At 37.3% G+C, this 22718-nt stretch overlaps 1 protein-coding gene across 2 annotated transcripts in view; it reads left to right on the top strand.

Annotated features, from left to right (window-relative positions):
* Positions 1–888: 888 nt before the first annotated feature.
* ADAM10 (ADAM metallopeptidase domain 10) overlaps positions 889–22718 on the top strand; it is a 166823-nt gene continuing 144993 nt past the window's right edge. Inside the window, exon 1 of one of the 2 annotated variants that reach the window (XM_036903016.2) lies at positions 889–1205. In XM_036903016.2, coding sequence (XP_036758911.1) covers positions 1151–1205 — 55 coding nt within the window. In that variant the 5' untranslated portion in view covers positions 889–1150. Of the gene's footprint in view, positions 1206–1510; positions 1733–22718 lie in introns of those variants that run through there. The other variant, XM_057488845.1, reaches the window with a different exon arrangement.

The raw sequence follows: 22718 nt of genomic DNA, 5'->3' as shown, positions 1-22718 counted from the left end.
ACCTTGAAATACATTTACATTCATTTCAACTTTGAAAATCACAGCAATTAGTATAGTCCTTGTGAATCAGGATTCCTTAATGCAATCATGAAGAAACGTATATTTTTTATATCAAAATTCAATCAAATATTTTCACACCCACATGTCATTATGTCTGGTTTCCTTTGCAACCTCGGGCATTTAAAAAAAATTATCATTGATATACAATCTTACGAATGTTTCACATGAAGAACATTGTGGTTTTAACATTCATCCATATTATCGTCTCTCCCTCACACCATTGCAGTCACTATCAGGGTAGTAAGATACTACAGAGTCATTACTTGTCTTTTCCGTGCTGTACTGCCTTCTCTGTGACCTACCTATATTGTGATTTTGAATTACAGTGTCCCTTAATCCCTTTCTCCCTCCCCACCCACTTTACATCTATGTTTTTGTCACTGGAGTCTGTCGCATGTTGGGACTTCGCTTTTGTTTACTTGGTAGCTGTCGTGCACCACGAAAAGCACAAAAAGAAACAAAAGTCTCTGTTCCTTGTCAAAGTTAAGAAGTGGAAAGCGGCCCCTTAACATCCTTCACTTTCCCTTTCTAGCCCAGGGAAGGGTACTTGGCAGTGTACAAACAAGCCCAGCACAGTTTGCAGAGTAGCGCTCCCGACTGGGGGCGGGACCAATGGAAGCCCCGCCTCCCAAGCCCAATCCCAGCTCTCCGCCCGCGGACAGGAAGCGGCGGCGGGCCTCGCAGCCCAGGAACCGGCTCCCATGCGCATGCGCGCGCCCCTGGGGCGCCTGCGGGAGGGGGAGGGGTGGGAGGAAGGGGAACGGCTCTGCATGCCGGTTGGGTGCCTTGCGTCACGTGGTGAGGAAGGAGGCGGAGATCTCGGGCTCAGGGGAGGGAGGTAGCAAAGAGGGAAGGAGCGAGGAAAGGAAAGCCGGGAAGGGAGGAAGGAAACGAACGAGGGGGAGGGAGGTTTTGGAGGAGCTGGGAGCGTTGCCGGCCCCCGAAGTGGAGCGAGAGGGAGGTGCTTCGCCGTTTCTCCTGCCGGGGGAGGTCCCGGCTTCCCGTGGAGGCTCCGGACCAAGCCCCTTCAGCTTCTCCCTCCGGATCGATGTGCTGCTATTAACCCGTGAGGAGGCGGCGGCCGCAGAAGATGGTGTTGCTGAGAGTGTTAATTCTGCTTTTCTCCTGGGCGGCGGGACTGGGAGGTGAGGCTCGACCCCGAGCGCCGGGGACGCCGTGACCACGGCGGACCGCGCGGCGGCAGCGGCGGCCGGGTGGAGCGGAGCTCAGTTCCGAGGAGCGGCGGGCGCGTCAGTCAGCCCGGCCGGCCGGCGGCGCCACTCGGTCTCGCAGCGCTCCCCGCTCCCTATTGTCCCTTGCGCCCCGACCGCGTTCTCTTCCGTCGCGGGCCGGGAAGGCTCTGAGCCTCCGGCGAGGCCTTTCCCGCTCCCCCCGTCCCCGCCGCTGGGGTAGAAGGGGAGACGGGGGTCGCTTCCCAGAGAAGCGAAGTCGGGAGGTTCGGGTCGCCAGGCTAGAGGCGTGGAGCCCAGGCCCTTGGCTGTAATTCCTCCCGCCTGCTCTTCGGCTCCGGCTCGGGCAGCCGCCGCGGGGTCTGCGGTCTTGGCCACCTCACCCTCCACACCTTTGCGCCCCCAGCCCCTGCCCGGTGGCGGATTCCGGAGTCCCGTTTCGCCGCGTAGAACAGCCGCGCAGGCTCGTGGGAAGTTGCGAGGTGTGCGGCGGGGCTGGTGTATTGTTCTTTTCCCTGCGCGGCAGTCTGGACCGACCCGATTCTGCAGAGGGGCCGCCGATGGAGGGCTGACAGTGGTCTCCTGCTTGTCTGAGACCAGCGGCTTCCGCTCTCCGTAGTGCTTTTACTTATGCGCGTGGGTTTATGTTAAACGAAACATTCCGTCGCCCAGGGGAAAGGGTTTGATGGGGAGAAAGGTAGGCCGTTTTGGGGTGTTCTTTGATCTGTTGGCTGGACTGAGTCTCTTAGAGGGACGGTCCCTGGGTGACCCAACTTGAAGAGTTTTCTTAAACTCTCAGGCGGAGTAGATACACAGTGTAGTTAGTGGGTTATCAAAACTGTCAACCCCCACCCTGACCCTTCGTTGGAGTTAAATTTGCTAAAAGCATAACATTTCTTGATTACTCAGGTTTTGAAGACGATTTTTATTTCCAGTGTATCCAAGGACCAGCTGCATCATTTTGTTATTGTGTAAAGTGCTTAATTTTAGGTAAACTTTCTGACTTGCCTCAGAGTATAGTTAAAAACCTCGAAGCCATTGGATATAAATGTCTTTATAGTTTAAAAGCCATTGGATTGAAAAATTTTCCGGAATGCTTCGGATGAGTAAGTCTAAATTGATAATTTAGAAAATGTCTATGTATTTCATGTAGTGTAGTGTTTTCTTCTTTTCTTTGTCGCTTTGAAGAAAGTGACAGGGCCAAACATAATTTTGTCCTGTATTGTCCGAGGATGATACTCTGTAGGTAGACTTCAGTTGTAGTTTGCAGTGTTCGTTTGTTCGATACACATTTTAGAGTAAGAGCTTCTAGTAGTTGTTTAGTTTGAAGAAGTATGTGCTAGAAACCTTTTATACGGAGGGCCTTTTCATTTAACATTTGCATTTACGTTCTAAATGTGACTTCCAACAAATCACTTTTCTGTCTGCACTTTTTCTGAATATAGTCAAGAGATAGATGCTAATTTTCTAAGAAGTAGTAAAAAGTAAGAAAAACACATGAGGCACTCTAACCTACTGAGTAGTAGTAGTATATAAAATGTCCTTTGTAAGAATGAAAGTAAGAATAGAAACTGCTGTAGTCTGATGGCTGAAGAAAAAGTAAATTAATAGGATTGTCTTTGTTAAGAATCTTGCTATACCAGAATTTCCAAATTCGGAACTCCAGTCATTTATATGTGTCATTTTGCATTAAACATTGGTTAAAAGGATACTTTGATGTTTATTTTAAGCAGAACTTACTTAAAAAGACACTAAGAAGTCTTTCATTTTAGAAATAGCATCCAGATTGTAGCTTTTGGGTACGCGGAGATATTTGTAATTTTATTATAAGATACACTGTTTTCATCTCCTAACTGGAGCTGTTATGGTCAAGTTTGTAAGAAGTTTATGTGATGATGTGTAGAATAGAGTATATTCAAATTGAGTGTGTTTGTTTTAGCATGTGAGACAAACGAGTATGTTACATAGATTAGGAGAAATTGTAGTGGAAATATGTATAAATCATTTTTAGTAACGGAAACCCTTTTAATGGTTCTGCCCTTTCCAATTTGTCAATTGCTGTTTTGCTTTTTTTTTTTCTTTTAATACAGTGGGTGGCAGGCTGGAAGAGAGAATTAAAGTGTTTAGACTCATAAAACTTAAACTTTCCTATCTAGCACAAATCCCCTCCTGTGTTGTATTTGTATGAAGATACCAAGAGTTCTGGATTTCAACTATCTATATAGATAGGTACAAATATATACATAAAAATGTTTTTCTTTTATTTGTAACCATGTTAGGAATTTACTGGATCTTTTCAGATTATATATGGCCCAAAGAATTTTTATGTATGTATGAATATTACTTTTTAACATGTATTTTGAAGAGTTGATGTCTTTCCTTCGTTCTTTTTAGGAAATTCATGTTTTGGAGAGGTCAAAAGGTATTTTAGCTGTATCAGTAAATTCATTCCCATAATGTTTTGGTTTGATGAACTCAAGCATAAAGTGAACTTTAAGATATGACATATTTTTAATATTTAAAAACCTGGTGTAAATGCTTTGCTTTGTACCATGCATTCTGTAGAGGTAAGTTTTGTGGAAGTTTGGCCAAAAGTATTAAATGTATCAAAAGTCTAAGCTTGAACTGTTTCTCTCTCTTCTTCCAGCAAATAAAGGTCTGTGAAATTAATGAGACAGACTTTTTGTCTTTATCTTTAAGGAATTCTGACTCTTCATCTTTTTTATTTAAGACTGATAATCCAGTTAGCTGCCATTTTAAGAAAGCCCATTTCAAGCCATCCCCTACATTAGCAGTATATTCTCTGTATAGGTACAGGATATCTCTGGGTAGTAGCAAGGGTTTCGGGAAATGGGCCTGGCAGGTAACTTTCTGTTTTCTGATGATGCCTTTTTTTATAATATAACTTGCTTTAAGATCTTCAGGGATATTGGTTATCTGATGTCAACTTGCAGGGTTGGATAGGGAGAGTAAGGGACATTGCTATGTCTTTTTGGTATTGTGTTAGAGGAGTTTCACTTTTCAGCCATTTATGAGAGAATGGAGATACTTGACAGTTGAAAAAATAGGCTTGAAGAAATAATTTTTCTACCATCTACCTGCCGACTGGTGAATTAGGCATTCAAACCCAAGGCAGTTTGACCTCAAAGTCTGAGCTTTTTACCCATTGTCCCCTTATACTTTTTCAAAGCAGTTTTCACACATTAGCTCAAAGTTGGCCTCTGGGCTGAACCACCTTAGAAATGTGTTTTGTTTGATTTGCAATGTCTTTAATTTCAACTAGTGATCAACATTGGAAAATTAGGGAATTTCTCAGTGAAATGAATGGATTTCTGGTTTTTGGGGGAAGATTTGGATATCCAGACACTACTAGGCTGCGTTCCCATTGTCTAGAGCCGAGTGGTAGAGTGGCTGCTGCCCTTTTTAGATTGGGCATGTGCTTACCAGTCAGTACACTTGCTGTCATTCTTGCTGGTGGCAATACCCTTGGCCTGCCTCACTCATTTTTGTGATCTGCGGGGGTCCTGTAAGTATGTTATTCGCATCTCTACCTTGGCTTGCCAAAATATTTTTCGGACTGTGAAGTCTTAGCCAATTTTTAATATATTTTTTGTAATTCCTTATTTTTTCAAGTCTTAAGAATTTGTTTGTAAAACCTGTGGCATATACAGTATGTTTTATTTAGCATTGTGTTATTAGATATTTTAAAAAATCCATGTTTTCATAATAACAATTTGAAGGGCTTAAAGTATGATGACTATAATTTTTCCAGATCTGTTTCTCTCACTGAGCAAAGAAGAAATCATTAATTTTTCTGTTGAGATGAAACTCACAGGAAAAAATTAGTTGAGGATCATATAAATAATAACTAATTTTGTCTTTTTATCTTAAGAATTGACTATAAACATAAACTGTGCTTTTGAAATTAATAAAATGAAATAGAACAACAAACTCAATAATAAGCTACATTTTTCTGACATTGTTGGGAGATGACAGATTCAGATATGAGAAGATTCCCATATAATAAGTCTTTAGGACCAGACCTAAAATTTTGGCAATTTTTGATGGAAGTTGGTTCCTAAGATGTATCATATATTTACTGTGTCCTTAGAATGGGCTGAATTTAATATTTTCTTAAATGACTGAGGTTTAGTATAAGAACAACTATTAATTGTTCTGGGCTCTGTTGTAGTGTCTGTTTTTTTATTATCCCAGAAACAATTGAAGTGGGCATTTTAAATTTATTCTATATGACTTTGCTTTTTATTATTGTATCTACTTTAAATAGTACTTCCAACTTTTTGGTTAGATTCCCTGGCTTTCTTGCAAACTTTGAGGATATGATCTAATTCCTAATGTATTTTCTATGGGGAAACTAAATCACTTGACAATGCTTGCATGTGAAGTGGATTAAGCAAGTTCTGAGTCTTCTGTGAAGTAAAGTACATGAGGTTTAGGGTTTAAAAAAAAAAAGTATATGTTTTGGCTTTGTAGAGTTTAGTGTTTAGGTTGCTCTGTTCTTATTTTCTGAACTATTGGGATGGTGTTGTATTACTATGTTTTGCTAGTTAAAGTGAGACAAGTTAGAATGGAGAGAAGAAACTGATGAATAACCAAGAAGACACAGCAGATAACATGCACACTCATTTGGTTACAGGAAGATCATTTCCTTGATGTGAATCATGAGTACTCTGGTTCCAAACTAATATACTAGGTTACCGTAATGTGGGCAATTGTACTTTACAGGAATGTAAGTTTAAGTTAAAAAAAAGTATTTTATGTATTTAAAGGAGAGATTAGGTGAAAGGTGATGACAGAGATTCTGGATACTGTGTTTTATTGTTTGCAGTAAGTAGCTGTGTTACAGTTTTGGTGACTTTGTGATTTGTATAAAGTTATATTTCTTGTGTGCCTCTGAACTGTATCACATTCTAATAGAAAAATTTTGCCAAAGTTGGAGGGATATTTTTGGGATGGCCTGGCTTAAAGTACAGTCTATGCGGGGTACCAAACATGGAGTTTGTATAAGCCAGGTGGAGAAAGACAAGTACCAAATGATTTCACTCATACGTGGAGTATAAGAACAAAGGAAAACTGAAGGAACAAAACAGCAGCAGAATCACAGAACCCAAGAATGGACTAATAGTTACCAAAGGGAAAGGGACTGGGGAGGATGGGTGGGAAGGGAGGGACAAGGGCGGGGAAAAAGAAAGGGGGCTTTACGATTAGCATGTATAGTGTGTGGGGGCATGGGGAGGGCTGTGCAACACAGAGCAGACAAGTAGTGATTTTACAGCATCTTACTACAGCTGATGGACAGTGACTATGAAGGGGTATGTCGGGGGGACTTGGTTAAGGGGGGAGCCTAGTAATCATAATGTTCTTCATGTAATTGTAGATTAATGATACCCCCCCCAAAAAATGGAGTTTGTGTGTGTGGAGAGGTTTGGGGGCAGGGCAAAGGCAGTCATTGGACATAGCTGCTAACACAAATTTTCAGTGAGAGGCCTTTGTGGCCACTAATTGGGGGAGACAGATTATAGACATGAAAGGCTGTGTACAGAGAGACACATAGTGGTTTCAAATCTGAGCTCCAAGTCACAGGACAGGCACTCACTCTGTATTGTAGGGATTGATTTGAATTTGGTCTTTTTTCACGTGGGCAGCTCTTTGTGACATGCTTGGGTAAAGAGCCCTAGGTTTTGCTTTGTTCCTTTTTTTTTTTTAAGGATTATTTGATTTATTTAATGATTGTTAGTGATTACTCCAAGCAACTCTGTAAAGTCTGTTCTGAATAAAAATCCAGCAGTGGTAATTCTAACTAGTTTAGTGGTCAATTTTTATACTAGGGAAAGGGAGCAATGTTAAGGATAAATGGGTAAACTAATTCTGCCAGTTAGATTCTTATGAGGGCAGTAGTGTTGCTATCCAGCAGTGTGAAGGCTCTGTGTTAGTACTAGTGGGGACAGTCCTGTCTTCCTTAGGTTGCAGAAAACAGCAGAGCTGAGAACAGTTCTCAGAGAAATGTAGACTACCTTTGATACTAGATGAGTTCATTCTGAGGCTATTACAGTTTCAACTAAACAGTACACGGATGTGTGCAGTATTACTGTTAGTCACCAGAGTTTATTGTACATCTCTGGATAGAAAGTCATGCGGCCACAGTCATGAGTGAGAAGTAAAAAACACTGAGTTTGTCAGCATAGACAGAAATGCCATGATATAAAAATAGTTTTAATTGTGTACTGTAGTTTCAGTTGAAATGAGGATTAAGATAGAGGGATATCGTCTAGTTGGGGAAAGCTTTTTGAAATAGAAGAGGATGGCAGGCTTTCTTGCCTGGAATGGATAGTCCATGGCAGGAAATAAGGAGAAATGCTAACTGGGCCTTGCTAACCAGGAATCTAGTTATTCACATTTTAGGCCGTGTTAACTGTGAGGTAGGGTATTATGGAATGGTGATTGTAGTCCGTGTTGAGGAGTTGGGATATGATACCATAAGGAATAAATTAGTTGCTTGTTGAGTTGGGTGATTGAGTCCTGGATTAGGGTGGTGGTTATAGAAATAAGTAAGGCTAGAACAAGAAACCACATGAAAGAAAATCTGGTAAAACTTGGCAAATATTTAATGTGAAACTAACACATTTATTGAGGGCTCACTCTGTGTTGAATTTAGATGTGAGAGTCTGTTGCATCAGGGAGTGTGGATTTATAAAACTTTGAGGGTCTCAGTCTTTGAAGTTGGAAATACCTAAGATTTGAATCTAGATAGAAGGTTATTGGTTGGGATGTGCGTCAGATCCTAGCTGCAATCTAATACCTTTGTTGGGGATTGGTTAAAACTTTGCACAGTCCTTAATAATCTAGTAGCTAGTCATTTGGGAAGCACAGCTCCAGGTAGTTGGGAGATAAAAGTGGCGAATTTGGAGGGAGGAGAGAAGTTAAATCTGAAGATACGTTAACAAGTATAATTTTACTTTACAAGTATATGTTTGCTCTCCTTAAGTTAGAATTAGGCTCTTCAGTTAAGATTATGCTACCCTTCAAATATGTGAATTGTGAACTTCTTAGTTCAGAGACATACTGAGAAAAAGAAGGTGATCTTTGCATTTGAAGTGAATGTATAAATATGGTTGGGGAAACAGATTTTTCTTTCCATTTATTTTGTTTGCATTGGTGATGGGGTATACACACATATGCCTATTTGAGCTTTGAAATTTTTATTTAGTTTTCAGAAGAATACAAATAGAATCCTATACATATGAATTGAGCAGAATATTAATTGGCTACCTCTTTTCCTAAGAACTAAATGAGGTAAGTTTGTAAAAGTACTGAAGAGACTATGAAGTGTTATACAAGTATTACTAAAATTACGCTGTTTCCAGGCCTACTGAAACCTAATACATGCAGAATATAGTTGGAAAAATGTAGCTTTAGAAGTTGAAATACTAGAACACTAATAACAGCATTAGAAAATAAGAAAACCCTTATTTTCTAATTCCTTCAACACAAATCATCACTTTAATATTAATTCAGTTTTTTAGAATGCCTCTTATGGTGAATTTACATCATACTGTTTATGCAGTTTTGTATGCTTTAAAAAATTAATACATAGTTAAAATGTATATGCAAAGCAGACAATATGAAATATTTAGAAGTAGTCTAGAGACAGTTTTGGTTGCCAGAACTGTAGGGATGCTACTGGCTGATAGTGGGTAGAGGCCAGAGATGGTGCTGAACATCTTACAGTGCACAGGCGGCCCCCAGTAAAGACTTAATCTGGGCAGAATGTCTGTTGTGCTCAAGTTGAGAAACCCTGCTCCAGAGATTTATATCTTTTTGTTGTTGTTATTTCTTGCTGTCTTAATTGATTACTTAACTTTTATAACCTTACCATACTCATATCCTGTTCAAGCCTTTCTCTCACAATGTTCTGTACACTGCAGTTTTGAAAATTTACTTTGTCATTTATTTTCCTGCATTTCTCATTCTTCTCTTTATCTTCCAATTTGTGGCTGGGAGGTGAATCTGATTCTGTTAATTTATAACAGTGACTGAATGACTGATAGCCCATGAAGATTATTTAAAAATCGAACCAGTTTCTTGTTAAGCCAAAAGAGCCATAGACTAGTAGGATTTTAGTTTCTGTGGGAAAAGATAGTTTGAGGGACTGAACCAGCAACTTACTCCCAAAATCTATCTTCAGACTCAGTTTTACTCAGTTTCAACTTTTCACAACTTATTTTCTTCAAAATGTAAACTTCTGAGTCCTCAAAAACCTTCATGTATTTTCATAATTCCATTCCTCCCTACTCTTACTGTTAACACCTTTGACAGAATTGTTTTATTTGCACATCCTGATTTCCTGGAAGGGGGCGGAGGCAGATGGTTTGGGGTGTACGATATGAGAAGGGTGAGGTACAGAGAGTGCGTTTAGAATGAAACCCAAGGGGTTGATATATGGCAACAGTGGAGTGGTGGTTGGAGCCATTGTGTGTGTGTGTGTGTGTGTGTGTGTGTGTGTGTGTGTGTGTGTTTTAGTTAGATTGGAAAGTCATACTCGCGTATATTGGTTACTGTCTTCTATACTTGTGTCTGCATGTACGTGAAATGGTATAAAGGCATTTCAGATAAGCATAGAAGCCTAAATTATGTACATATTTCCACTTTTAGGTTTGTAAGTTGTACTTCATAAGTTATTGGTAGAAATTTATAGATTTAGGGTTTAAATCATTGATATTTTGTGTTCTTTGTGGTTGATTTAATTAATTTTAAAAAGAACTACCTAACTTTCATTTTTGAGCCAGCTAGCTGTGTTATTTTTAATTCTTATAGACTAACATCTCAAAAAGTGGGTGTGTTGAAATGTGCTTATAATTTTAAACACATCCACTTACCTTGAACTTTCACTTGTAACTGTTAGGTGTAGATATTTGCTTGTAGAAAATGAGTTGACTTATTTTTAGTGAAGAAATAGATAACTGTGGCTTAAGGTTGAAGTCACATAGAAGTAGCTTTTCTAATAGTGTAGTAATGGCACTTAAATGTATTGCTGAAATATAGGACATCATGATAATTCCAGGAAGCCTATTTTTGTCATACAAGAGAACAGTTTTGTCAATGGCATTTAGTGCTACAAAATCAAAGTGAAATGTATTTAATATAAGAAGCATTGGTCAATACAGCTGATGCCTAAGAAGTAGCTGATGAGTCAAGTTCCTTAGTAAGGAAATACACTTTTATGTTGGGAAAAAATGCTCTTGGTACCTAATTTTAAAATTATACAAATGAAAAATCTGTTGAAAACAACTTGATTACAAGTAATTTTTCAGAGAAGTGGAAATGTGCCAGCCTTAGCTTATTCTTACACATCCTCTCATTTATTGTAATTGAGTTTTTCTGTAAATAGGAAGATCTGTAATGTCAAAACATTTTTGCAGGTTTTCTTTCCCCATCCTTGAATTGTAGAATCAACTTTCTTCGAGATAGATAGGAAAGAAATTAATTTTGTGTGTTATATAATATTGCTGCCTCACACAAAGATAATGATACTGACCAACCATCAGTAAGATACACTCTGTTTTTTCCCCCTGATGGTAATGAAATTTTCATTATCTGTTTTATGCCCTATTCTTATATTTAACTAGGAACATAAGATTGTAGCTTTTGGATTCAGGAGTTGGGAAGGAAGCTTTTGTTTGCAAGGGTTCCTGGGAAGTAAGATGCTCTCTGCCCATGGAATATGGAAAATAGTTGTAATGGTTAGCACTTATGGGATACTGATTATATACCAGGCACTGTTCTTAGGAGTTTTTGTTTATTAACTTAATCTTTACATCTCTGTAAGATAGGTTCTGTAAGTTTTGTTTTACAAATGAGGGAGCAGGATCAGAGGGAGTAATTACTCAGACAATTTGAACAGCTATTAATTTGGGAAAAGAGAATTTGATTATATTTAGTCTGACTCCAACATTCATGCTCTTAAACACTATTCTGTCTCTAAGAAGCATCGGATAGTGAGGTTGTTAGATTCTGCCTTTGTACAGAGATTGGATGATTTTACCATTAGAGAATAATTTAGGCTCTTTATAGTTAATAGTGTTTGAGCCATTTGACTTTTGGTCAGTCAAGTTCTTTACAAGGCATTTTGTTTTTGTTTTTTTGACATTAGAAAATGTTCACAATTAAGGGAGGAGGTAAAAGCACCTTGTAAAATGTTTTATGCATAATACCTTTCAGTTTTGTCATAGGTAAATTTATGTATGTATTCATTTTTAAGAAGCTTGAGGACAGATACTAAATCTCTGGATTGTGAGGAATAGGTGATGTGTTTGTACAGTAATCACTTCTGTAATCAGGAACAAAAAATTTTTAAGGCAGATTACTTAAAGTAAATACCAATGTCCTGGTGACTTTGAAAAAAAGTTACAGGAAATAAAAAATACTGTCCTCAGGTTGTAAAACTGGGAGACCTCCTAAGCTAGTCCAGTGGCCAGGAGACCAAGTTATGTTTTTTCCACCTGGAATCTGCTGGCCATTTTCTATCATTCTTGCATGTAGGTAATGTTTTGGTATTGCTTTACTTTTCTCCCCAGTTTAATTTTTAAGAATTTAAAAGTTGTTTTCTCCCTCATATAGGTCCAATGCAGTCATTCTTTTACTAATTTTACACATAGGCGTTTACTTGATATACTGTGTTTGTTTTTTCCTAAACTTTATCTTAAAAACATATACTTTCTGAAAGGTTGGAAATATATACAATTGACCCTTGAACAACACTGGTTTGAACTGCACAGTTCCACTTATATGTGGATTTTTTTCAGTAAATATATTGGAATTTTTTTGAGATTTGTGACAATTTGTAAAACGATTTTCTTGTCTCAGTTTTATTGTAAGAATACAGCATATAATAAATAAAACATACAAAATGTGTGTTAATCGACTGTTTATGTTATCACAAAAGCTTCCAATCAACAGTAGGCTATTAGTAGTTAGGTGTTTGGAGAGTCAGAAGTTACACATGGATTTCCAACTGCCTAGGATTGGGTTGGAGGGTGTTGGTGCCCCACATTATTCAAGGGTCAACTGTATAATCAAACTAACATTTCTGTACCTTTCACTTAAATTTATTAATGGTTATCTTGGCCACATTTGTGTTATTTTCTTGATAATCTCTTTTTTTTCCTGAACCATTTGAAAGTATGTTGTACCCCTGAATACTTTAGTTCGCATCTCATATGTAAGGACATTATCTTACATACCCAAAAAGATTTTCTCTTTTTATATGTGGGGATGTTCAATTTCCTGTGGATCTTGTAAGTATGAGGTGCCATGTGAGTTTATTATATGATTTGTGAAGACTAGATTTCTGGCAACTACAAATAAGGACCAGAAAATAGAATGCTGTTTGTATACTTTTATGTATAGGTAAAATGATGTAACAGTAGAGAAAGAAGGATACATTAACAGGATAAAACTACACTGCACGATGGACCTATTTTATGTAGGAACAATGGCACAATAACATAATAGGCTGGAGTTTATCACATCAGTATGATAAAGATGTTAATAAGGATGAATCTGGCTCAAGATGTTAGAGGAAAAAATCAATTATAGTTGAAATGGAAAGATATTGGCACATAGATATACTTCAGTTATGTGGAAATTTTGCTCAGTAGAAGTTAGTAGAAGCTGTTTCCCACCAATGTCAAATTACTAACGTCTTACTGTACTTCAGGTTAAATGTATTTCATTTTCCGCATTATGGAGTAACAGATACATTTCTCCAATGTTAGAGACTTAAGAAAATCTGGGAGTATTCTTTTCTTTTCAGAATGTAATAAATAATAAAAGGAGTTACAGATTGCTATCCTTTGTGTTTTTCCTGTTACTTTTCTGTCATTTATTTTGCTGTATGAGTTATATATCAGAGTGATACAAGAAGCTGCTGTCTATATTCGGGACAGCAACAAAATGTTAGTTTATTTTTCATCAGTGTTCTGTATTTTTACTCCCAGATTTGTAGACTATGTTTCCTTTTGTACAGATTTATTTCATATTAATAAAGGATTTGAGTTAGAGGAAGAAAATAGTCTATTATGGGCCACAAACAAACCTTTAAAAAAAGTTGCTTTTTGTTGTTGTACTTACATATTAGTTGCTTTAATAACCCCGAATAAGGTGATGACCCCCCTATTTGTATCTCTAGCCCAGACTTCTCCCTAGAATTCCAGATTCCTGTATCCCAGCTATATCTCCAGTTAGAGATGTCTAGTGGGCATCTCAAAGTTAACATTTCTAAAAACAAACCTCTGTTTGCCCTTACCTCCAGCCTTTTCTGTAGTCTTTTCCATCTCAGTAAATGGCAGCTCCATTATTCAGTTGCTCAGGCCAAAAACTGAGTTATTGGTTCCTCTTTTTCTCACACCGTGCATGTAGTCCTTCAGCAAATCATGTCAGCTCCTCCTTCAAAGTATATGCATATTTGGACTACTTTTCACCAACTCCACTGCTACTATCCTGACTGAAACAAGCCAACATACATCTCATTTTAATTGTTTAAAACCTGACTGTTCTCTCTGTTCAACCTAGTCAGTATGATCCTGTTCAAAAGTTACTTCTTTGGTTAAAAGCATCCGTTGGCAAATTGTATACTTTAAAATGTTTAAAATGATGGGTTTTATGTTATTTGAATTGTACCTCAATAAAAAAGGTGATGGCAAAAATAAATAATTTAATTTAAGAAGTTCTATTCAGTGGCTTACTATTTTAAGTAAAAGCCAAAATGGGTATAATGTCTGGTAAGACCCCACATGATGTACATGCACACTTATCCCCCCACTGCCTCTACCGTTCTCCCCCCTTGTTTGTTTCTGCTTCAGCCACACAAAGCTCTTTAAAAAATGCCAAGCTTGCTTCTGTATCAGTGGCTTTGCACTTGCCGATCCTTTTACATGAAACACTTCCTCCCGTAGGTTGCTGTATTATCTACCCTTTTTATTTTTTAAGTTAAAACATTTTTTTAAAATAGTGGTAAAAATACACATAACGTCAAATTTACCATTGTGATCATTTTAAAGTTTGCAGCTCAGTAGTGGTAAATACAGTGGGCTCTTCTTATCCGCAGTTTCACTTTCTATGGTTTCAGTTACCCACAGTTAGTCATGATCCTCTTGACCCATGGTCAGAACGTCAGTGGTAGCCTAATTCTGTGTCACAATGCCTATGTCATTCACTTCACTTCATCTCATTGTGTAAACATTTTATCACCTCATCATTATGAGAAGAAGGGAGAGTACATAACAATATTTTGAGAGACCAAATTCACATAAATGTTATGTTATAATCCTTTTATTATTCTCTTCCTGTGCCTTCTTTATAAAGTAAATTTTATCATATGTATGTGTAGGAAAAAACAATAGCATATAGGGTTCAGTACTATCTGCAGATGTCCTCAGGGCATCTTAGAACGTAGCTCCCATGGATAGGAGGGGACTGCTGTACATTTACACTGTTGTTATGATATTAGTCTTAAATGTTAGGGAGCTCTTCTGATTACCTCATAATAAAAATACCAAGCCCTTCCTTGTTACTCTCTGTTTACTCTGTTACAACACTCTCCCAGCCATCTGAAATTATTTACTTATTTATTGTCTCTCTGCCTTCTCTAGAATAAAGCTTTGTGAGGTTAGTAATTTTGTTTTATCCACTGCTATATTCCCAGCATCTAAAGTCATGTCTAGCATGTAATAAGTATCCATTATATATATGTTGAGTGAGTAGATGAATGATTCCTTAACTAAATAATTTCACTTTTTATGAATTATATAAGAATTCCAGTTTCTAAGAGTATGCCTGGAAAAAAGCCTTGGAAGTTTCTAATTAGTCTTTTTATTTTGTCTTTAAAGTGGCATTACACTACCATTTTTGTTAGTGTATGGGTTTTGCTCATTGAGTATTTTTATATGCCCTGTTAATTAAAAAGTTAGGTAAGTTGAATGAGTTGGAATTTTCCCTATAAAAACTAAGTTGCTTTTTCTCAACTACTATGTGTTCCTATTTCTTTAAAGTTATTTTTTTAGAGCATTTAGCAGTTGTCATTCACTGCAAAACTTAGACTAAGAGGGGAAATGTCTTCATGGTTATTTGATTATAACCAACAAAACTTGTAAACTTTACTATGTTATTAAGATGGAACTTTTAAAAACCCATTTTCATTTTGGGGTAAATTTAGAATCACAGAATGTTAGAGCTGGAAGGAAGTTTTGTAATCTTGGGTAGGTCACCTCACCTGTCTGTACCTTAACTTAACATTAATTGTACTTGTCCTATGTGATTGTTATGAGGGTTAAATGGGATAATATATGCATTAACTAATATAGCCATAATTCACTGAATTTTTACCAATTATGTATTGTACACTATGCTAGGCCCTTTATAAATATAAATTTATGTAACATCTTCTTAGGTATGAGTATTGTTATTTCACCTATTTTACAGATGGGGAAGTTGAGGCAGTGAGGTAAGTAACTTGTTCAAGTTCACACAACTAGTAAGTGGCAAAGCTGTTGGGACATAAAATAAGATATATTGACCATGTTCTTCTGTAGTTATTGAAAAACTAGTTATTTCAGTAACTACAGAGAGTTATAACTCTGCCCAGAAAATCATACAAAATGGTGATGAAAGCTGTATGGGTAATTCACCTGCAGTATCAAGAGGATTTTTTAAAAACTTGGTGAATAGATTTATAATAATTTTATTTTTAATGAATTACATTTTATAAATATTAGGCCTGTTAGATACTTCTTGGATGAGTATTGTATGATCACATGTTTTCTGGTGATTGATTTATGGCTCTTTGATCAGCAAGGTGTAGGCTGCTTTCTTTTAAATACAAACGAAGTTCTAAATTTCCATGAAACATTGAATGGATTCATTAATTCTTACAGCTAACATTTACCGAGCACCGATTTTCTGTCTGACTCTTTTCTAGGTGCTGACGATACATCACTGAACACAGCAAGGTCTTTGTTTTCGTGAAACTAATATTCTAGTGGTGGAGGGGCATATGTCAATAAAAAATAATATGAAGAAAAATAAAACAGGATATTAGAATGAGAATGACTGGGACATATACTTTTAGATAAGGTAATCAGAGAAAGCTTCTGAGGAAATGATACTTTTCCTCAGATTAAGGGGCATTACAATTGACACACATAATGTAGGGGGGGGGGTCACTGGAATTCCTGGGTCAAATGGTCTTTTTGTTTTTTGAGGAACCTCCATATTGCTTTCTACAATGGTTGAAATAATTTACATTCTCACAGCAGTGTAGGAGGGTTCTCCTTTCTCTGCATCCTCGCCACTTTTCTTGTTCCTTGTCTTTTGGATATTGGCCAACCTAACTGGTGTGAGGTGATATCTCATTGTGGTTTTAATTTGCATTTCTCTGATGATTAGCAATGTGGAGCATCTTTACGTGCGCCTGTTGGCCATCTGAATTCCTTCTTTGGAGAAGTGTCTGTTCAGATCCTCCACCCATTTTTTAATAGGGATATTTGCTTTTTGGGTGTTGAGGCATTTGAATTCTTTATATATTTTGGATGTTAACCCCTTATCTTATATGTGTTTACAAATATATTCTTCCATACTGTAGGATGTCTCTTTGTTTTACTGATGGCATCTTTTGCTGTACAGAAGCTTTTTAGTTTGATGTAGTCCCATTAGTTCATTTCTGCTTTTCTTTCCCTTGCCCGTGGAGCTGTCTAGAGGACAAAGTTGCTCATGTTTATATTCAAGAGCTTTTTGCCTGTTTTCTTCTAAGAGTTTTATGGTTTCATGACTTACATTCAGGTCTTTGATCCATTTCGAATTTACTTTTGTGTATGGGGTTAGACAATGATCCAGTTTCATTCTCTTACATGTAGCTGTCCAGTTTTGCCAACACCAGCTGTTGAAGAGGCTGTCATTTCCCCATTGTATGTCCATGGCTCCTTTATCGTATATTGATTGACCATATTTGGTTAGGTTAATATCTGGACTCTCTATTCTGTTCCACTGGTCTGTGGGTCTGTTCTTGTGCCAGTACCAAATTGTCTTGATTACTGTGGCTTTGTAGTAGAGCTTGAAGTTGGGAATCGAGATCCCCCCTGCTTTATTCTTCCTTCTCAGAATTGCTTTGGCTATTCAAGGCCTTTTGTGGTCCCATATGAATTTTAGAACTATTTGTTCCAGTTCATTGAAGAAAGCTGTTGGTATTTTGATAGGGATTGCCTTGAATCTGTAGATTGCTTTAGGCAGGGTGGCCATTTTGACAATATTAATTCTTCCTATCCATAAGCATGGGATGTATTTCCATTTAGTGGTATCCTCTTCAGTTTCTCTTAGGAGTGTCTTGTAGTTTTCAAGGTATAGGTCTTTCACTTCATTAGTTAGGTTTATTCCTAGGTATTTTAAAAAAAATTTTTATTTTCGTATCATTAATCTACACTTACACAAGAAACATTATGTTTACTAGACACCCCCCATCGCCAAGTTCCCCCCACATACCCCATTGCAGTCATTGTCCATCGGCGTAGTAAGATGTTGTAGAATCACTACTGTCCTCTCTGTTGTACAGCCCTCCCTGTGCCCACCCCCACATTATACATGCTAGTCATAATGCCCCCTTTCTTCCCCCCATCCCTCCCTTCCCATCCATCCTCCCCAGTCCCTTTCCCTTTGGTAACTGTTAGTCCATTCTTGGGTTCTGTGAGTCTGCTGCTGTTTTGCTTCAGTTTTTTCTTTGTTCTTATACACCACAGATGAGTGAAATTATTTGGTACTCGTCTTTCTCTGCATGGCTTATTTCTCTGAGCATAATACCCTCTAGCTCCATCCATGTTGTTGCAAATGGTAGGATTTGTTTTCTTCTTATGGCTGAATAATATTCCATTGTGTATATGTACCACATCTTCTTTATCCATTCATCTAGTGATGGACACTTAGGTTGCTTCCATTTCTTGGTTATTGTGAATAGTGCTGCAATAAACATAGGGGTGCATATGTCTTTTTCAAATTGGGCTGCTGCATTCTTAAGGTAAATTCCAAGGAGTGGAATTCCTGGGTCAAATGGTATTTCTATTTGAGTTTTTTGAGGAACCTCCATACTGCTTTCCACAATGGTTGAACTAATTTGCATTCCCATAGCAGTGTAGGAGGGTTCCCCTTTCTGCACAACCTTGCCAACATTTGTTGTTGTTTGTGTTTTGGATGTTGGCCATCCTTACTGGTGTGAGGTGATATCTCATTGTGGTTTTAATTTTCATTTCTCTGATGACTAGCGATGTGGAGCATCTTTTCATGTGTCTGTTGGCCATCTGGTTTTCTTCTTTGGAGAACTGTCTATTCAGCTCCTCTGACCATTTTTTAATTGGATTATTTGCTTTTTGTTTGTTGAGGTACCTGAGTTCTTTATATATTTTGGATGTCAACCCTTTATCGGATCTGTCATTTATGTATATATTCTTCCATACCGGTAGGATGCCTTTTTGTTCTATTGGTGGTGTCCTTTGCTGTACAGAAGCTTTTCAGCTTGATATAGTCCCACTCATTCATTTTTGCTTTTGTTTCCTTGCTATTCCTAGGTATTTTATTCTTCTTGATGCAATTGTGAATGGAATTGTTTTCCTGATTTCTCTTTCTGCTAGTTCGTCGTTAGTGTATCGGATTGCAACAGATTTCTGTATATTAATTTTGTATCTTGCAACTTTGATGAATTCAGATATTAGTTCTAGTAGTTTTGGAGTGGATTCTTTAGGGTTTTTTTTTTTTTTTTTACATACAGTATCATGTTATCTGTAAACAGTGACAGTTTGACTTCTTCCTTACCAGTCTGGATGCCTTTTATTTCTTTGTGTTGTCTGATTGCTGTGGCTAGGACCTCCACTGCTATGTTGAATAAAAGTGGGGAGAGTGGGCATCCTTGTCTTGTTCTGGATTTTAGAGGAAAAGCCTGTAGCTTTTCGCTGTTAAGTGTGATGTTGGCTGTGGATTTGGCATATATGGCCTTTATTATGTTGAGGTACTTGCCCTCTATACCCATTTTGTTGAGAGTTTTTGTCATGAATGGATTTTGAATTTTGTCGAATGCTTTTTCAGCCTCTATGGTGATGATCATGTGGTTTTTGTCCTTTTTGTTGATGTAGTGGATGATGATGATGATGGATTTTTGAATGTTGTATCATCCTTGCATCCCTGGGATGAATCCCACTTGATTATGATGTTTGATCCTCTTGATGGATTTTTGAATTCGGTTTGCTAGTATTTTGTTGAGTGTTTTTGCGTCTGTGTTCATCAGGGATGTTGGTCTGTAAATTTCTTTTTTTTTGGTGTCTGCCTGGTTTTAGTTTTAGAGTGATCCTGGCTTCATAGAATGAGTTTGGAAGTATTCCCTCCTCTTCTACTTTTTGGAACACTTTAAGGAGGATGGGTATTAGGTCTTCTCTAAATGTTTGATGAGATTCAGTGGTGGAGCCGTTGGTCCAGGGATTTTCTTCTTAGGTAGTGTTTTGATTACCAATTAAATTTCATTGGTGGTAATTGGTCTATTCAGATTTTCTATTTCTTCCTGGGTCAGCCTTGGAAGGTTGTATTTTTCTAGAAAGTTGTCCATTTCTTCTTGATTTTCCAATTTGTTAGCGTATAATTTTTCATAGTATTCTCTCATAATTCTTTGTATTTCTGTGGTGTCCATGGTGATTTTTCCTTTCTCATTTCTGATTCTGTTTATGTGTGTAGACTCTCTTTTTTTCTTGATAAGTCTGGTTAGCGGTTTATCTATATTGATAATTTTCTCGAGAAATCAGTTTCTGTTTTCACTGAATCTTTCTTTTGTTTTGTTCTTCTCAATTTTATTTATCTCTGCTCTGATCTTTATTATGTCCCTCCTTCTACTGACTTTGGGCCTCATTTCTTCTTCTTTTTCTAGTTATATTAATTATGACTTTAGACTTTTTATTTGGGATTGTTCTTTGTTGATATAAGCCTGTATTGCTATATACTCTGCTTGTAGAAGTTTTGCTAGTGGTGTGCATCTTTCAGAAGGTTGTAACAGGTTTTTTCCCCAGTTTTTTTAAGGTTATGTTTCTGATACAAAAGTGGCATTGATGATGGTGGGCAGTTTTGGTGCTTTTTTTCCCACTTGGTATTTTAGGTGGAATTATGGTGTTTACTACTGTCTTCTGGGAATACCTTTATAGTTTTGAGAAAGATGAAAGTGGGAAGCATCACATTACTGTTTCCCTGTAATAGAATATTACTTCAAATAAGATAATATTATATAGGAAGTATGAAAATTGAGTAAGATCATGATGGAGAATCTTTAGTGTTTATGGAAAAATCTCTAGGTTCTAGGTTTTCTGTGTAGGATTTGCATGTTGGTCAGAGAACACAAAGTGTTTGATTTGTATTTGTGTTTAGTGTTAATTTGCCCGATTCATGATTTCTTTTGGTTCAAGTTTTCTATTAGCAATGATATTGGTAGTACTAGAGTGTTTGTGTGTAAATTATATATATATATATATATATAGTTGAAACCTGGGAGAGCCTATCAACCAGTAAGGATCAGGAATAAAGTAGTAGTTGACCAGGAATTGGAGTAGGCAAGTGGGTAGTTTATAACTAGGGAATTAGGTAGATTAGAGGCCAAGGTCTGTTCAGTTAGACTTGAGGTGATGCGTGAATATTTAACTGCATCAATGACATTTGGTGATAGACCTGCATTCTGTCCCTACTTTTTGAGCTTTTGGCTACTTTTTATTAAAGTATAGGAACAAATTTAAGTTGAATAGGTCTAGGCTCTGCATGTGGGAACAGGCAATTTTGTGGTATCTGACTAAGTTAAGTAGTGCAAGGGTTGGAGATTGGCATGGGCTCCTGTGGAGTAAACTGTGCCATTTTCAGTCACTAGCTGTGGAAATCAAGGGTATACATATATATTTTTTGGTCTATAAAAAGTACATTCTTATTTAGTATTTCATTACATGCTTTCCACATCTTAGGGGTAGATGTCCTTGCCATGTGCTGTATTCTGAAAATTTTTTTCTTTTCACTGTTTTGTAGTCACATCAGAAAGGTGAATGGTGACTTACTTTGTTTATGATGAGGCTAACAGAGTTGTAGAAAATCATGAAGTCACTGAAACCAAAATTTTCCCATTGGCACCATCTTTTACTTGCTGTTTGACCTTGGTCTTGTTACATATCTCTCAAACGTCAATTTTCTTTAAAATGGGCTAAAACTTCTTATTTTATAGGTCTTTTGTGTGTATTAGATGAAAAAATGTAGAACACTGCAGGGTCTGGCAGGTAGCAAGAGCTCAATAAATTTTAGTTATTGCATCCAATTTATAAACATTGTTTAAGTAAACCTTAAAGAAGAAATTTACCCAGTCAGGATATTTTTTTTTATTATAGTATCATTAGTATACAATCACATGAGCAACATTGTGGTTACTAGATTCCCTCTATTATCAAGTCCCCACCACATTAGTCAGGATATTTTTGTATGTAGTACAAAATTTTGTAGTACTGATTTTTGTATGTAGTACTGATTTTGTATCAGTGTACATTTTAAAAGATTGGAATACATTTTTTAAATGAAATGGGCATATGTAGTTTTGGATTTTTAATTTTTCTGTTTAAAGATGTGAAATATGAAGTTTTTTTAAAAGAATGTCTTTCAGCCAGAGTTTTATGAGAATTTTACAGTGTAAGATTTCTAAAATAGGAATGGGAAGAAACAACCTTAGCATTATATTTTGAATATATTATGTTATTAAAAATGAAAGATGCTCTTAAGACAGAAACAAAATAAAATGCTCTCACACGCTGTTACTCAGTCAGCATGGTTTGGTAGTCCTAGTTAGTATAGTAAGTTAAGAAAAAGAATTATACGTAGATGAATAAAAGATTTAAATATGGAAACCAGAACCAAAGTGCCCCTGCCCTCAGCCAAAATAAGCTTAGAATTTTGCATGCAAAGTCAAGGGGTTCAATGCTCTGCCTATTCAGCTATGCCTTGTATGAAAGCAGTGATAGAAAATATATAAACAAATGCACATACAGCAGTGTTATAAAAACAGGAGGCCATCTGGAATTGGCCTTTGGGTTATAGTTTGTCTACCTCTGTTTAATAATATGTGGGAACGTTTTTGAATCAGTATATTACCTGTGACATCAAGTTAAGGTATTTCTGTGTAAGTGGTACCACCTGTGGTAACTAGCCTATTAATATCCTGTTAAATGATTAGATGAAAGCAAGCCTTTAGAAAAGAGGGATGTAGCTACTTGTAGAAGACACAGAACTTCTGTATGCAGAACAATTGCAGAGCTTCTCAAACTTGAATGTGCCAGATCACCCTGGTAATCAGGTAGGACTGGGTGGAGCCTGAGTCATTGAGAGATCAGTGGATCTGGGGGGAGCCCG

The sequence above is a fragment of the Manis pentadactyla genome, chromosome 11, assembly GCF_030020395.1.
Source record: "Manis pentadactyla isolate mManPen7 chromosome 11, mManPen7.hap1, whole genome shotgun sequence".
Lineage (NCBI taxonomy): Eukaryota > Metazoa > Chordata > Mammalia > Pholidota > Manidae > Manis > Manis pentadactyla.
The sequence above is the reverse complement of the archived record's forward strand: the minus strand, read 5'-3'. Positions and strand labels throughout refer to the sequence as shown.